General features: G+C 48.4%; 1 protein-coding gene across 4 annotated transcripts in view; it reads right to left on the reverse strand.

Annotated features, from left to right (window-relative positions):
- Positions 1-17695, reverse strand: part of LOC142557185 (calcium and integrin-binding protein 1-like) — a 65794-nt gene that overhangs the window by 38693 nt on the left and 9406 nt on the right. Inside the window, exons 1-2 of one of the 4 annotated variants that reach the window (XM_075668859.1) lie at positions 15070-15183; positions 527-611 (exon numbers count right to left, since the gene is read on the reverse strand). In XM_075668859.1, the coding sequence (XP_075524974.1) occupies positions 527-577 (51 nt within the window). In that variant the 5' untranslated portion in view covers positions 578-611; positions 15070-15183. Of the gene's footprint in view, positions 1-526; positions 612-7760; positions 7791-8177; positions 8332-15069; positions 15184-17695 lie in introns of those variants that run through there. The other 3 variants (XM_075668857.1, XM_075668861.1, XM_075668860.1) reach the window with 3 other exon arrangements.

Below are 17695 nucleotides of genomic sequence, written 5' to 3' on the forward strand. Positions count from 1 at the left end.
TATGAAAGGAATGCTCGTTGTATCTGACACACAGCAGATTATGTTTTTTTTTTTTTTTTTACGATCACGTTTCGTCAAAAGCACGCTTGCTGCAAACGGTTCAAGACACCTCGATCAATCAATCAGTCGAATTTTTCATATTCAGAAGTATGGGTAAGGAAACTAAATCATACGAGTCGTGCATGAATTACCGCACTAACCTTGGCTATTGCATGAAGATCGACGTACTGGTGTCGTATTTCATAGCATATCGTATAATTTTTCCAGCGCCCTGTCTTTTTCTTCACTGGCCCGCGAACGCTGTCGCATAGCCATGGGATCGGCGACTCGGTGTGACGGCTGATGAATGAGTTGGTACAAAAGACGGTCCCAGTTTCGTATAGAAAAGTAACACCTAACAGTACCTGCACTGGTGCGGCAGCTATGTACAAAGAATTTCAAAAGAACGTGCAGACTGTAAAGCCACACAGCTATACTGGCAGCGTATTAATGCAATATCTACACAATATATGGCCGTCTAACGTACTCTGTAGTCCCGCAGCTCCTCAGCTGTCAGCTGGCTCTGGCTGGATCCCATGGCTTGCCTTGTGAAGGTGGAGGCGCCCGGTCACCTGACAGTGTGGAAAGACCATCGGGACAGGTCAAGGCGTAGCACGTAATCCTCCAGACTGCTCAGTGGGCAATGTAACTGAAAACTGAAGGGCTGATACAGATGTATTTTTCAAGCTACAGCGATTGCAAGAGCACGCAGATGTTTCCTGACACCGTACGCACAAAACGACACAAGCTTCTCGCATGAATGTGCAAACGTGGTCGAGAAACGCTTATACGGCTATAAAACGTATCTGCTTTCTAAACGATACCTACCGCAGTTAGTTTCTTCGCATAAATCAAGTCCATATATCGCGGAGAAGAAAAATAAACAAGTAAAGAAAAGCAGAAAGGAAAACTTTTTCTGTGCGAAAAGTACTTCTACCTTAGTCATGCCCGAACAGACCAGCTTTCAAAGCTCTACAGGATTATATAATGGACACAGACGCGATTCATTCTATGTCAACAGTAGCATAATCGTTTTTAATTTCCTCAAATTTCTGTGGCCTGCTCAGGCTTATGTTGTTCTTGGACTATAGTACATCGGTCACGGTGAAACTTCAGTATCATGTTAAAAATATAGTCTTGTACTTAAAAATGTGACTGGTGCGCAGCTGTGCGGCAGGATTACGGGGCCTTTGTTTCCCGGAGACGTGAAATGAATTGCTACGACGCTAGAACAATGCACACCCTTAAACTCTGCATTCTTAAAACGGCGCAGTACACATGCAGACGCACAGAGTGAGCCAGTATTAAGGCGAAAGCGTTAAGTGCCCAGACCCCCGATGGCCTTCAAGTAAGAACGCGTCCTCCGGTTTAATGGTACCAAAACTGTCATCGTCAGCAATGGCTCATACCTCCCTAAGCAAGCTAAAAATCCCTCTCGTAATGCATTAGCTAACAAGCGCTCAGCAAAGTGAAGCGAACAGTGCATACATTCATTGAAATCACTCATACAACACACAGAGCAGCGTATACGTTTCAATCCCCGGCTAAGAGGATGCAACGTAAAGTCGAAGGGAAACGTCGTTGATGCGAATCTGACCCCGCTGTATACGAGCGCGCGAAGCCGCAGCTAAGCGTCGAAAACGAGCCGGTGAAGCCAAACTGCAAAAGCAGTAACGCGACGACGCGAGACGGCGCATTACGAAGTGTGCAACACACTTTCGCCTTCACGTGTTACAGGTGTGCAACATGCTGCCGAACTTTCTTTTTATATGATCAATCCATCCATAGTTGTCACACAAGACCATTTGACGAATAGCTTCGATGAAGCTAAATACTGGTGAGGGGTTAATAACGTTTGCACTGACATGTACTGCAACAGTTCACAATATTACGTGCATACAATCGACGCGAACCATTGCGCCAAGATGTATTTGGGTCGCAAAAAGAGACGAAAAAAAAAAAGCGCTCAGCATATTGCCCAGAGCATTCTTTTCTGAGCGCGTACAATACCGCGCATGCAGTTACGCAACCTATACCACGACTGACGAGGTTTTCTGCCCTACAGGGCTGCTCTTTGAGCTAGAAGGATGTCGTACTGGGTAAATGAGATTTACTTGCAACCACATGGTGTTTGTTCTGTTACGTTGCGCCAAGATGTACTTGGGTCGCAAAAAGAGACGAAAAAGAAAGGCGCTCAGCATATTGCCCAGAGCATTCTTTCCTGAGCGTGTATAATACCGCGCATGCAGTTACGCAACCTATACCATGACTGACGAGGTTTTCCGTCCTATAGGGCTGCTCTTTGGGCTACAAGGATGCCGCACTGGATGAATCAGATTTAATTGGAGCCACATGGTGCTTGTTCTCTTACGTACGCCTAAATTTATATCCGATTGACGAGTCAGATAACTGAAGAACTGTACGGTAGTGGTTTAAGTTTTATTCTTGCCATCAGCGTTCGAGAAGATTAACACTGACTTGGTCTATAGACTGCTGTGTGTAGTCACAGACGATGAAAATCACCCGTAAAGCGTGTTTCGAGTGCAGCAATACGTGGTGCCGAAAGTCATGGCCCAGCGACCGCTGCATTTGAGTGACGGTAACCGATCGATCTCATCATAAGGCAACAAACAAAGACACCAATGACAACATAGAGGAAATTACTTACTACTTACTAATTGAATTTAAAAAGATGGTAAATTAATGGAAATGAAAGTGGATGAAACACAACTTGCCACAGCTGGGGAACGATCCCACGTCATCGCAATACGCGTGCGTTGTTCTTACCGGCTACCACGGCGCCGTTTTTCCATCCACTATCTTGATTAGTGAAGTTTTACTACTAGAACTAACCTTGGGAGTGTTAGCCATGACATTACCACTCACAAACCATGGCTGCTGATGTGGAACATCTTTTCTGCCGCAGGCATCACAAGTACGTGATCTTTTAGGGTGAAGGCAACTGGTCAATAAACCCCCACATGCTACCTGAAACTCAATTGGTAAGAGCATCGCACGCGTAATGCGAAGACGTGGGATAGTTCCTCACCTGCGGCAAGTTGTTTTTTCACCCACTTTGTTTTCCATCAATTTATCATTTTTTTAATTCAATTAGTAAGTTCAACTAATTTCCCTTGTGTTGTCCTTGGGGTATTTGTTTGTTGGCTTCTTATAATATGACTAATCAAAATCGGGCCCCTCGGTTAGCCCCCTATCTTCTCGTTCAGAAACCGATCTCCGAGGATATGATTTTGCAGGCTGCATACGACAGAAGTGAATGCGGAGCAGGAAACATGTCATATAGCCGCCATACTTTAACATTTTTTTCCATATATCGAATGAAAATCCTGGATGCAACGTCGAAATTCCGACCTGCGACTCGGAAGTTACGGCTTGATCTGTGTTCAGACGAAGAAGAAAAAAAACTTATTTTACCATGACAAAGATGGGGCGATCATAACTCTGTCCGCGTGTAGACGCTGCTTTGAGTATCAAACCGCAGTATTTAAACAAATAATAGGGTTTTCCCGTTCATAGCATATCACTCAGTAAAAATAAGCGGCTTACAAAGAGATAAAGAAGCTCCCTTCGGGTTTGAGGAGTGTATAACAAAAATCGGCCTGTTCAGGTGGTTTAGTGGAGGTGTACATTACTTCGACGACAAATCACCATATTGAGAGACCCGATAAACGAACTTCCCTTTGTTACTTTACTCACTTTACTTCCCATTAAGAAACGCGTTGAGATACCAATACTGAAGCCAGGAAGCAGTCAAGCCAAGTCTACCGAGCGGAAATTCGAATACTACCGCCACTTTCGAGACGACCATCCCTTAAATCTGCTAAAAAATACACTACCATTGTACAATTAACAGTTAACATAATTACCAATTAAAATCGTCCCCAACTCCTAGAATATGGTCTTTTGGAAATTGCTTGATGGAATGGCTATTGCATTTCGCAACACACTTCAAGCGAATAATACAACGCAACACACGTCAAAGCGAATAATACAACACGTTTGGGCTATTTGGTCCTTTAATAAGTATCACCATTTGAACACCGTCTTAGCATCCGCTAACCGAGAGCTCAGCCTTCTTAAGTGTAACCTCAGGCACGCACCTTTGCACACACACACACAAAAAAAAATACTTGCTTATATCACGCTAATCCACCCACAAGTACAATATCCTTCCGCCATATAGATTCCCGATCAAGCATACCTCTTCAACATTGAACCGCTGCAAAACCACGCTGTTCGCTTCATATATTCAGGTTACTCACGCTTCACCAGCGTCGCAGCATTAAAACAACAGTGTCCAGTTAGAACCCTTATCACGACGACGCCACTTCCCTCGCCTAACCTTATTTCATAAACTGTATCATCATTCCTCGCTTCACGATTACTTCTTTTCGCCCCCCCCCCCTGCAGTCTTCTCCCGCCGTGATCACATAAACAAAGTAAAACGCATACCGTGCCATTCATCTCCTTACGCAAATTATCCCTTGGAATAACTCACCATCACGCATAGCTGCTGAAGTTACCATACTTCTAAACTTTGTTGCAAGACAACGGTTAGAGCTAGCGGATTAGTTATAACTCTTTTTGTTATGTTATCTGCATATCAACATACTGTGTATCAAGCGTCTTCCGATATTAAGAATTTTTGCACATACGCCTTATACATCTCTATGTTGTGCTCTGTGTGCCTGTCTTGGTGTGTGCGTTTGCGCATGTGTGTGTGTGTGTGTGTGTGTGTGTGTGTGTGTGTGTGTGTGTGTGTGTGTGTGTGTGTGTGTGTGTGTGTGTGTGTGTGTGTGTGTGTGTGTGTGTTATATTTCATGTTTGAGTTATATTTCATGTTTCTGCTGTAAACAATGTATTATTAGTTATATTTCAAGCGCTAGTGCTGTATTTCTCATGCTTCAAATAGGGTCTCCCCCCCTCTCCCCATGTAATACCATCTCATGAGGGCCGTTAGGGGTATTGTAAACAAATAAAATAAATAAATAGACAAGGCAGCGCAGAAAAGCACTAATAAAAAAGACTGACAACGCAGTCTTGGAATAACTACTAAGCAGGCATATGACTTCACTACTGACCCGCCACGCTAGACCAGTGGCTACGCCGTTAAATTGCTGAGCTCGAGATCACGGGTTCGATCGCGACCGCAGCGGCCGCACTTCAATGAGAGTCGAAATGCAGCAAACGCTTTAGGTTTAGGTGAACGTTAACAAAAACCAAGGGAGGTCGAGATTAATCTGGAGTCCCGAACTACGGCGTGTCTCGTGATTATATTTTACTTTTACTTCATTACTGCTCGGCTTCAATATCATAATATTAAACACGCGTCCTACAGTGTGCAATTACAACTTCAGGAAGTGAATCGTTCGTAATTAGCTGCCAGGCTATTGCGATTTAAAATGCATGTGCATTGCGGCTATCCCAGAAACCCATCTGAATATGCAGAACAGCCGCGATCTTTTGCACAGACGTATTCGAAATAAAACACGCGTATACCCACAATCGCGGACTACTTTCCCTGGCGATAAAGGGAAAGCTAAAGGGGCGTAGTTCCCGCAGGTGCGTTACTGCGCCAAGTATTGACGTCAGGGAAATACCGCGGCGCCATCTGCTGGTATCTCTCCGCGACGTAGAAATCGACATCACGTGATACCGACTTCGAAGTGTTCGGCAACTCGAGTGTTTCAGCCACTGTTATTTCTGAGTGTTTGCATGTCTTAAGCGTGACGTGTGTGGCGTCTTGGTTGCAAAACAACCTAGCCAGCGCATACATTCCAGTCTGGTGCGCATACGACAGCCGAGGTTTTTAGCGAGCGAACGAGCGACCTGATGTTTTCATATTGGTTATTCAGTTCGCGTGATCTTTCATAGAAGTAGCCATACGCACTTTTGCCGCATTACCAGTACTGCCCACGGCGTCGAGAGTGCGGCCTGCCACTTTTGCCAGAATTATCGCGGGGCAATGATCTATCATCCCGCGACGCGCGTAGCTGCGGGATGATAGATCCCGCCGCTGCGATACTGCTGCGTGCGATACTTTCGCATTTGTCCAAACGCCGGAGAACAGCATAAAAAGCAAATTTATCGCTCAGTGGTGTATTCTATCCTACTTTACTGTTGCAGGTAAGATGTTAATGCTTTCTGCGAGAATGTGCGACTTTAATAGCGCTCTTGCTCGCGCTTTGCCTCCGTAGATTGCTACAGAGAGAGAGAGAGAGGTCACAAGGCAAAGGCAGAGAGGCTAAAGGGCCCCTGAAACGGTTCGGACAAATTTTGTAGACGCGTAGGGTACAACTTAAGTAGAACATTCGCACCATAATTTAAGTGAAGCGTTACGTATTAATGGAGCTACAAGCGATTACAAGTTACCCTCCTCCCTAGCCGTGCTTTTTCTCCTCAACTCGTTCGCCGAGCCATCGACGCTAAGCTCCGCCTTCACTGGTTCTGCGTCACGATACGACGTCACATCGTCCACTTCCGGTTGTTTTGGAGCCCGCCTCCGCCCGCGCGAAACTTCTCCGCTAGCCGCTTGGCCATCGACCGCAAGCGAGAGCTATCGAAGCAGCGTGCGTTGCGAGCATTCTGTCGCAGCGCCGAACGTGTCTGGTATTCCTTTAACCCCACACTAGCGGAACGTTTCGACTGAACGGTGGAAGCATAAACTCAAGCTGATGAAGGAACTTTAGCTTTGACGTACGTGAGCTGCCTGATCGGTCTCCACGGTCCAGCCACCCGTTGGCGCAGAGCTTAATTAACCAGCCAAAGAAAGAGCTAATATTGCTCTAACCAAGTGTAAAACATTTTAAACATATACAAAAACAAAGTGTTAACAATTACACCCCTGCAAAACATTTACACCAGCAGCAAAGAATACATTTTGTTACTGCTATTGTGTCTGGTTGAGCTCTATGCCACCAGGCGGCTGCCCCGTGCAGACCATTCACATTTGCGCTTCTGTTCGTCCCCTGAAGCGACACGCAAGGGGACACGGCCAAGCCCTGTCCACTTTGCGCTTACCCTAATAAACGCTATTGCGTTAGCAGTCTTCTGGTGTAAAGTGACGGCTACAATCGCGCAAATCCTGACGCCGATCGGCTAGCGGCAGTCCGATGCGCTGCAGCCAGTCCGCTCGTCTACTGGCTTGCAGAGGGACACGATGTCGCAGCTTGACATATTGCCGGCCGCTACATTTGCAGTCCACAACGCAACGAAGTCGAATCATAGCGCTCGCGAAAAGACAGACCAACACTGATGGCGGAGCTCTCGTCAGAGACGGAGCACGTTGTAACACAAGCAGACGACACTTGCTGTGTGCCGGAAGTGCTTAAATGTACTGAAAAATTGTTCTTGTGCATCCCCTTTATGTTACTTTGTTTTTATAAAAACAAATTAACTAACATTTAAACTATTACGAACATCATTTGTTTACCATAAAGTTGGAAAAATTATCGATCACGCGCCCTGGTCAGCCAATCGGATAGCTCGCCCCACTGAAGTGATTTGCATCGCATGGGTAGGGGCGGCTTAAAATTCCGCCGCGCAGTGTGCTGCGATCGGCAGTGATGTGCAATTTTAAAACCTTATAATAAATTACACGCTTTACGCAGAGCGCTTAGATGCGTCAATTAATGATCAGAAGGACCTACTCTAGCGATTCAGTACGTTTGTAGAAAATAGTCAAAATCGTTTCAGGGTACCTTTAACCACGCTGAGCCCGACTGGATACCCTGCACATGGGGATCGGGGGAAAGGGGAATGAAAATGAGAAGGAGGAGAGAAGTTCAGACTTCGCACCGACACACACGCAATTAAGCGTTCATCGTTCATTACGAGCGGCCACAGATGACGATACATCTGAAGCATCGCAGCAGCACTTTAGCGGCTTTGCGCATCGCAGCCGCAAGAGGTCACGGTCTCCCGATCTCTTCTGTAAAAATTAAGGCCTGTCATACACGTGCCCTAAAGCTGCCCGAAGGGCAACTGCCACAGAAAGTTGTCCGCCAGTATAGCAAAAAAGTGACGCGTCATGCTGAAGCTTCGTTCGATCCTCGAACCACATACGGTGCGCGTGCGCCTCAGCAACCCACCGCGGAGAATCTCGCCCGTCCGCTTACCATGCAGCGTCACGTCTTTTCCTCGCAGTCGTCTCTTTCGAGCAGCTGCAGCTGCGACGAGCTCTCTTGTGCGTGCAGCATACGTGCGTCTGTGCAACGAGGCCGGTCAGCAGCGCAGCTGCGCGCTTTGTTTCGCCGCGTGCGCGGGCGGTTGTCTCGAGAAACGCGCTCGGAAAATACAGGGCAAACAATGGACCCGCCTCCCACCATTCGTCATCGGAGGGGACGCGACAGCGGATCGCTGCGAGTCGAGCCCCGTGTACGCGGGTTTTGCCAGATATTAGAGAGGTTTAGCTTGTCCGGTATTCCGGTAAAGCGCAGGCGGACGGTGCGTTGGGGCGGACGTGTAAAGGTGTTCTGTGGTGTAAACGTGAGCGGCCTGCATGGTGCAGCCACCTGGTGGCGCAGTGTTCAAACAGACACAAACAGCTAATATTGCAGTAACCAAGTGTATTTTACTTTGTTGCGGGTGTAAATTTTTGGCAGCAACACTATTACGCCAGTGCCGAAAAATTTACACCAGCAGCGAAGAAGAATAGGTTCGGTTAATACAATATTAGCTGTTTCTGTCTGTTTGAGCACTGCGCCACTAGGTGGCTGCACCATGCCGACCGCTCACGTTTGCGCCTCCGCGCCGTTGCATTTTACCTAAATACCGGACAAGCTAAACCTCTCTATTCCCCACGATTGGAGCGTCGCTGGGTGACATGTATACCGTTCGAGAAGCCTCCTGCGCGTTGCGCTGCAGTGTTCAACAATTACCGAAAGTTTACATATATAAGCAGCACGAGCTAAGTGGACGTTATTCCGTTGTAAGAGTTAGTTTCTAAGTTCTAACACCTGCTTCTCTCTCTGTCTCGCTCTCATCGTGTATTTATAGCTCGGAAATGCATTCCATTACTTTTTTTTCATTGTTGTAGCATTGATTCGTACGTGCGGTAATATTCTGAAACTGAGTTGCGAATAAGCTTTTATTGCCTTTTGCCGTCCTCCGTTGTGCATGTTGCAGATTAAAGGGACACTAAAGGTTACTCTGAAGTCAAGTTAAAGTGATAAAGTAATGCTCTAGAACGTCTAAGGCGTCAATATTATTACGATATCATCGCTCGATGATATTTGATGCATGGTGCTCCACGTCAATTGCTTACAGACCGCGGCCGTACGTTTTTGGCCAAAGTCATTGACATCATGCGTGCCTGCTCAATACAGCATAATTTTGCCACATCCTACCACCCCCGAACGAACGGCCTCACTGAGCATTTGAACCGCACGCACACTTACAGACATGCTATCCAAATACGTTTCAGACGACCACCGTGACTGGGACCTGGCTCTACCTTACATTACCTTTGCATACAACTCTTCCCGTCTCGAAACTGCTGGCTTTCGCCGTTTTACCTCTTGTATGGCCGCGAACCGACGTTACCACTGGACACTGTGCTTCCGTCCGCCACAGCTTCAACTAGCGATAATGCCCGTGATGCAATCGCCCATGCTGACCATGCTCGCCAACTTGCGCGCCCTCGTCTACAAGTATCTCAAGACAAGCAGAAACAACGCTACGACCTCCGTCACCGTGATGTCCATTTTGTGCCCGGCGCCCTCGTGTTGCTTTGGTCACCATCGCGTAAAGTCGGCCTATGTGAAAAACTGCTTTCCTGTTACACAGGCCCGTATCGCGTGCTCCGCAATGTGACCGATGTCACCTATGAAATCGTTCTAGCCACGCCCACTACGTCCTCTGCTGTGACAACCAGTGACATTGTCCACGTTGCCTGACTCAAACCCTACAACTCTCCACACACCTTGGATATTTAACAGCACCGTGACGGTGCTTTTGCCGCCGAGGGGGGGAGGGGAGGGGGTTAGTATCACGATATCATCGAGCGATGCTCAAGAGACGAGCCGCCGCGAGAACGACGATGAAGTGGGTCTGTGCCCTTGGCGCGAGCGAATGTCGGCCAAGTGCTCTGGCTCCAGTCCAGTGTAAATTAGTGTACATAGTCTGTAAATAGCCTCTTCCGTCTGTGTCTTTCTACACGTAACAATATAATCACGAACAGAGCTTTAGTAACCGAGAAATTGAGGTAAATGCACGACACGATTTGAGACCCCCCAGCGACATTCCAATACTAGCCCGATGACGAAGGCACTCCTCATCATTATTTATGTCACTAGTACTCAACTACTCATATTAAAAAGATCATTTCATTAGGTTATAGGACGGAAGAAAATGCTAATTGTCTACTTCTGTTCGATCCTAAGAAAAAAATAACATCTTGACGTTACTCTTCAGTAGTATGGTTGGTCGAAAGGTTTCGTTTTCACTAGACTCCGCGCCGCGCGCGCTTTGGAGTTTCAGTTGTTTCTGCTGGCTCGCGAAACTTGCATTTGGAACAAGCAGCGAGAATGTCACGTCCATGTGATGTCGTGGGATGCGCGAACGGTCCGCGGAACTTGGCCAAGGGCAGTTGCAGCGGCGAATCCAACGTTACTTATCACTGTGTGCCAACGAGTGAACCACTCCGTTCGAAGTGGTTAAGTGCCGTACTTCTGCCACAAGCGTTGGCAAAGAGCAGAAAAATAGCATAGTGTGCTCGCTGCCCTTTCGTCCAGAGGATTACTAGTTCAACGCCGACTTACAATGTGGAGTGCCTTTCAAAGCAATGCTTTCCCGTAGCGCTGTTCCGTCGGTCTTGCCTGCATTCTACAAAGCGCAAGAACAACTGCAGGTCGAAGATGGGGCGGCGAGTGCGGCATTTGGTTTTCACGAAGGAAAAGCTACAAATGTGCGAATATGTACTGCCATAACATATAGTTGCCGTCGTAGTAGCACACAACGACACCGGCAGCGCGAGCCCTCAGCAACAGATCACGTTCATCAGTGCTTAAATCGCTGAAGTCGAGCCCAGCATCGCGAGCCAATGTGTCGTTGTCAGGTTCGTCCATTCCAACGAGCGCCAAAGTTGGCGTCATAAAATAAAGAACCAGCTTATCGTCGCGCGCTTTCCCTTCCGTTAGCCACCACAGTTCTGCTTTCACGCTGCTGTCGGCTCTGCCTTGGCTTTGTTTCTGTTCCGTGCGCAGAAAAGCCGTAGCGCCGTCTGCGGGCGCCGTTTTACTCACCGACGGCGCAACGTCACTATGAGACCATGACGTCACCACTCCTCGATCGGAGGGCGGGCGATTTGAACTGCGCTAGAGGTACGCGGACGCTTCAGAACGCATTTTCTCTTAAAGTAAGTCTCTTCTTCGCAGGAAACAAGCGTTTCGAGGTTTTTCGAGGTTAATATTAGCCTTTAGTGTCCCTCTAAGAACACATCATGCTGTCGATCTTACATACCGCCTTTTTTGCTCCTTCTTTGTAAGCTGTAAAATAACTTAACTATAAGGATACGGAGCAAAATTGAAAGGAAAATCGACATTTTCTGTCCATTCTTGCTCATTTGCCAAAAAAACACTGCATTGCTAAATACACGGTACTAATAACTGCGGGAGGTCCACCCCCTCCCCTAAAAACAAAGTATTAAAAAGTTAAACTGCGAGTCATGCAGTGCGCACGTACGAGAGGGTGCTTTGATAAGTATGGAGCCTTATCTCCCAGACACAAGCTAGGTAGATGCAAATTACCAGGTATATTGACCAATATGTCGACACTCGGTAATGCAAGAATCAATCACCTTTGTTTTCAGCTTTCCATGCCTAAAGTGAACACGGCATCATTACCTTCACAAGATTTCAGTGTGGACAAACACAGATTCATAATTTAGTTCCCGTCTCTCCAAGGCAAAGATGCGAAGCAGATCCATGATGAAATGTCGCAAACTTTAGGCTACAATGATCCTTAATTCCCATGCTACCGTTAAACGTTGGGTTGCCAATTTTAAATCTCGTCATTTTGGTGTTGAAAGTGAGAAACTCTGCGAAAGGCCTGTTTCTGTCCCGGTGCCTGCAAATGTGAAAGCCATAAAAGACATGATCCCGGAGGACCACGCAATAATAGCCAGAGTTATTGCTACACATCTGGGAATACCTCGTGTGAGGTTTGCTGCAATTATCCACGACGAGTTGGAAATAAGTAGGTTTCAGTAACGCGAACAAAAGAGGAAGCGTGCGGAGACATCTGCGGCCCTTGTTACGTTTCGCCTACGACGCGCGGTTTAGCCGGCGCGACTGCAACAAAGCGGCAGACATTTTGGCCCGTTCGGCGTCGCCGCTACGCTCCCCGCCAAGCGCGTCCAGGCATGTTCCGATGCCACGTGTCTTCATGTGCGTGTGTGAGTGTATGTGCCATTGTGCCCGACCGAAGGCGCTACGAGAGTAGAAGTCTCCTTCTCCTCCCAGCCATTGTGCCCGACCGAAGGCGCTATGAGAGTAGGAGTTACCTTCTCCTCCCAGTCTTTGTGCCCGACCGGCGGCGCTACGACAGTATGCGTCACCTTATCTCATTGTACAATCACATGCTCGTCTATTGAGGGGTTCCTTCTTGCCCTCAACTGCGAGAGTATAAAAGCAGCTGCCCCCGGACGCCAAAGAGGGGCTCCGATTTCTTCTGTTGAGTAAAGTGCTCTCCCGTCTCTCTACTTCGGTCAACCTGACCGCCAACTCTTTGCGATGTTAAAATAAACAAGTTGTTTTGTTGTTACCAGTCGACTCATGCTTTGCCGGGACCTTCGGATGCTTCCAGTTGTACCCCAGGCCGCCAGGCCAACGCTACCCTTGGGGCTTGCGACCCAGGTGCAACCACGGGCGTCAGCGCCGAGTTCCCAACAGGTCGTACCATCGGTGCGACCACAACAACCGTTGCCATCGGAGGAATTCAAACACCCTTTAGAACATCTTGCAAGAAAATGAATCAGACTTCCTGAACAAACTGCGTGGCTGGGGATGGGACATGGATCCACTGTTACGATCCGGAGGCAAAGGAACAGTCTAAGTATGGGAGCACAGTGCTTCCACCATGCCAAATAAGTTCTGTATGCAAAGCTTACTGCAAAAGCAAACGGCAATAGCTTTTCCTTTTTTTTCTCTTGGATACGAAGGTAATTCTGTTAGTGGACTACCTCCAACAGGGTCTAACCATCAATACAGAATATTGTTGTGCTTTATTGACGAAGTTGTGGCAAAATATAAAGAAAACTTCCAAGAAATCTCTCTAAAGTTGTCAGCCTGTTGCATGGCAATGTCTCGTCACACATTGCAGGTGAAACAAAGGCCAAACTGATCTCCTTAGGCTTTTAAATGATGCCCCATCCACCGAATTCTAGCAACCTGGCTCCTGACTATCATCTTCCCATCACTTGCCCCCACGATAAAAAATATAAGAAAAACTATAGGGGCAATGACGTGAGAGTGTTCTGGAGACAACTAATGCTCCAAATGAGGAGTTGCACCAGCAGACAGAATACCTTGATTTGGAGGGACTCAGAAAACGCAGGACAAATATCGCAAGTGCATTGGCTTTCCGGGAGATTATGTATAAACAACGTAAGTACAGCTTCCAAGCTTAATTTCTTCTGGATGACGCTCAATACTTATCGGCATCCCCTCGTATGTGGTGGGATACTCGACAACTGCTGCATGCAGGACGAAGGCCTCTCCCAGGGACCTTCACTTCTGCTCTCCTTGTGTCAGCTGACCCCACCCTCGCAAGAAAAATTGCCTAATTTCATCGCACCACGAGGTTACTTGCCGTCCTTGACTGTGGTTCGTTTCTCTTGGAACCTGTATTAAACGTAAATAAATTTCGGGAATAAATTTGACAACACACGGGGTTCTTTAACGTGTGTTTGAATTTAAGTACACTTTTTTTTTGTTATTCGCATAGCAGCGCCACCGTCGCTGCAGGGAATCGAACTTACGCCCTCGTGCTCAGCAGCACAATGTGTGAGCCACTGAGGTCTACACCAATGGGTACGCCGGGCGTGTTCAACAACGGACGTGGAGACAAACGAAAAGCAAAAAAAAAAAAAAAATCTACCAGCAAAAGACAAAAGAAAGACGTACGCGAATGAAGGCACGACATTCTCAAGACGCACGCAAGCCGATCCACACGCTCGCTTAAAAGTCCCGGAATGCGGGAGACCCAGTTACGCATGATTAAGTATTTAGTTTCTTTCCACAGAGCTATTGAAGGCGCACTGGCAAACATTTCTAGGTTTAACGCGTACTACAATTAATACCGGAGCCGTGTTCCCGCTCGACTACGTTCGGACATGTTAATTTCGGGGCCCATCGATTGCCTATATGCCTGCGGAAGCTGAGACGCCCAGAGGAACGACACACCTCCCACCGGCGCAGCCTTATTTTCACTTCGCTTCATATACACCTGTATACGCAGTTCACAAGTGCGTTCGCAGGATTGCCCGTCGTTCCAGATAAATAATTTAGCGCTAGGCGCCACGCAAAAATGAAGCTATCCCGAATACGCCCTCCCAAGTAATACATTTAGAACACGAGACATGATTAAATTAAAGCCATGTTACTTGCCCTGCAAGAAAACATATCCACACTCAAACAATAGAAATGGTTCAAGATGGAAACGCAGCGACCAACAGAGGGCAAAAAAATAAGTGAGGCTTCGCATTGTAGCCAGCGCTTCGGCGAAGACGGAATTCTGTCCTGTCTTCGACAAAGTGCCCCGTCTTCGCCAGGGCAGCTTGACAAAAAAGAAGTTCCCTTGCCGAAACGTTGGCTCCAGTGTCAAGCAACACTCGTTCACCCACTATCGATCGCGTCAGCGTTGGATCGACTCTAAACACACTTGCCGCGCTAGTCACCAAACGTAGCCCAAACTTGCACGTTACACCAAACTAACTCACGCACGCGTCACCGCATTATCCACGCAAGCGCAGTCCAAGCGTGCGGAAGGCGGACCGAACGTGCAGCTCACCTGCTTCGAAGAGCTCGGCGTCCTAGGCGAAGTCGCATATGGAAGCCGCATTGCCGGTCGCGCCCCCTCGTAGCGTCCGTCGCGACGCCTGTCTCGCTTATCGCTTCCAGCTATCTCCTATCAGCCCGAGGCTGCTATCGGCGTCCCTGCTCTCACGAAAGAACCCCGCACACTGTATCGACGGTGTGCATTACGCGAGATGCGCGCAGGCGCATTACGTGGCCGGGAGGGAGTCGCTTATCGGCGCGATAACAGCACAGGTCAGCCGTTCGCGAAACATTATAACATGCCCTTGCACTACCGACACGTCCGTAGGGGCGTCGATAGCGGGTTAGTTATAAATGGAAGGGCGCGGAGCCGGAAAGGACAAGCCCGCGCGCGTTAGGTCAGTCGGAAAGGCGTTCGTTCCGGTCGCTGCGAAGGCTACACAGCCGGCAGCTGCAGGCTATATCTGCTCACCCGTCTGTGTTGACACTTATCTATAACGCACGAGTGTACAAATGTCTTCACGTAACCTGCTGCGTTGCGCAGCGAAAGCAATTCGAGGTCGGAACTGTTAAAGCGCGCATAGAGCCGTATAGGTATATACACGCACGGCAATGGCGCAGCCGGCCGCGTATAGAGTCTCTCAACCTTCACTTTCTTGTTCGCCAGCCAAGTACAGGCTCTCGTTTCTCACGTAGGATGACGACTACGATTGTTAATAATAATAATAATAATAATAATAATAATAATAATAATAATAATAATAATAATAATAATAAAAAGAAGAAAAAGCCGTATATACAACGCAGTGTTGAAATCTAAATGACGCAAACTTTCTTTTCTTCCTTTGTATTTTTTTTTTTGTTCGCGAAGTAGCAGATATACATAATGGATGACAGGCGCACACACGTCTTCGTCGCACGTACTACACAGCTGCATAGCTGTTAGCCCTCCGTGACAAGACGAAGAAGGCTATGTATTTTGCTTTTCGAGAGTAGAACGCTGATGAGAAGAGTATGTACACACGAGTGGTACGGAAATCAAAAGCTTTAAGGAGGGTCGCAAAACAAACGAAAAGAAGAAACTGCGAACCTGCTGATATGCCGATTCGATAACGCCGCGTTCGTTCGGTTCCGCGTTTACGCACTTTCACCCCCTGCCGAGGAGGACAGGGTCGGCCTTGGCTGTGTGCGTGCATACAGAGCAAACGAAGGCGGCGCCCACTTGGAACGCGATCAAAGTTCCCGTATACCACCACTCCTCGAATGTGCGCGTCGCAGTGTAGGTTGGTGCCGACGCGAGATTGACGGCGTAGCAGGCCAGACGCGATCAACACGCCCCACGCCTTGCATTTACTGTTCCTTTCTTTTTTTCACGCTTAGGCAACCTACACGAACCCCCGGACACGGGAGCGCACTCGTTCGTATTGCCTCTCGACCTGCCAATCGCTCGTCGGTTAAACTTGCAAATTGAGCATTAAAAAAAATTACCGACGATTACGTTACTTCCTAATGCGAAATTTGAGCGCAGCAAATAAGCTGTTTCACCTTTTCGATAGATTAAGGCAAGGAAATCGAGCAACACATGTATGCGCTATCACAGAATTTTTTTTTTATTTTTCACACGTATTCCTTTAACAAAGACTCCACTAGGTAAGCTTCTGCTTCGGCGGCACGCACCTCTGGATTCTGACGGCGACGGCGCTGGGCCTCTGCTCTGGCAGCTCGTTTAGCAGCAGCAGCAGCAGACGGAGGACTTCCATCGGTCGTCTCGCTCATGGCTCAGAAAGAACTGGCAGATAATTTCGCAGTGGCAAACGGCAGCGGCAATTTCGGCTCGGGCGGTGCACATATACAGATCCGCCGCCACCGATCTGGCTCTCTGATTGCCCCCGCACAGGGCGAACGGCAGCGGCAATTTCGGCTCGGGCGGTGCACATATACAGATCCACCGCCACCGATCTGGCTCTCTGATTGCCACCGCACAGGGGTTGCATTGGAGGAGGAGCGAAGAAAGGAATTAAGTTCGAGCCGGCGCTTTGACAACCGGAGACTCGCAGGAAGAGGGGGGAGGGGGGCGGCGTGTACACCCAGCGGCAAACGATGGGGGCAGAAGCGCGCGCAGCAAGCGGACAACACGATAAAGGGAGGAGGGAAGAGATAGCAGCGACTGACTGATGCCGCTGACGCCGATAGTGAGTCAACCCCAGCTGCGGAGTTGGTTTCAGGGACAACGCCGCCGATGCCGACACAAACAATATGATACCCTCGCTTCCGCAGCGCTAAGAACCAGGTCTAGCCGTGGGAAGGTGGTCACGTATTCGTCGACGTGCCGGGGCCTACGTGAAATAACCGGCGCGTCGGCAACTGAAGAGCACCCTATCCGCCACACAAGAACAGGGGGGGGGGGGACCCTTTCCTCCTCTTTCTGCATGGCGGCGACGGTGTTCTATGCAGTCACGTTATCTTGACTCTCTAGCGGCGTCAGCGGCATCCAGCGGTATCAGTCGGTCGCTGCTAGCGCTGGGGGGATGAAAGGGGGGCGGAGCTGGTTACGAGGCCGACGACAACGCCGACGACGACGCGAAACCCAGGAACGGACGCCAAAGAGCTGCGCTCTAAAAAAAAAGAAGGATGACTAA

This window comes from Dermacentor variabilis, chromosome 9 (genome assembly GCF_050947875.1).
Source record: "Dermacentor variabilis isolate Ectoservices chromosome 9, ASM5094787v1, whole genome shotgun sequence".
In the NCBI taxonomy this organism is placed as follows: domain Eukaryota; kingdom Metazoa; phylum Arthropoda; class Arachnida; order Ixodida; family Ixodidae; genus Dermacentor; species Dermacentor variabilis.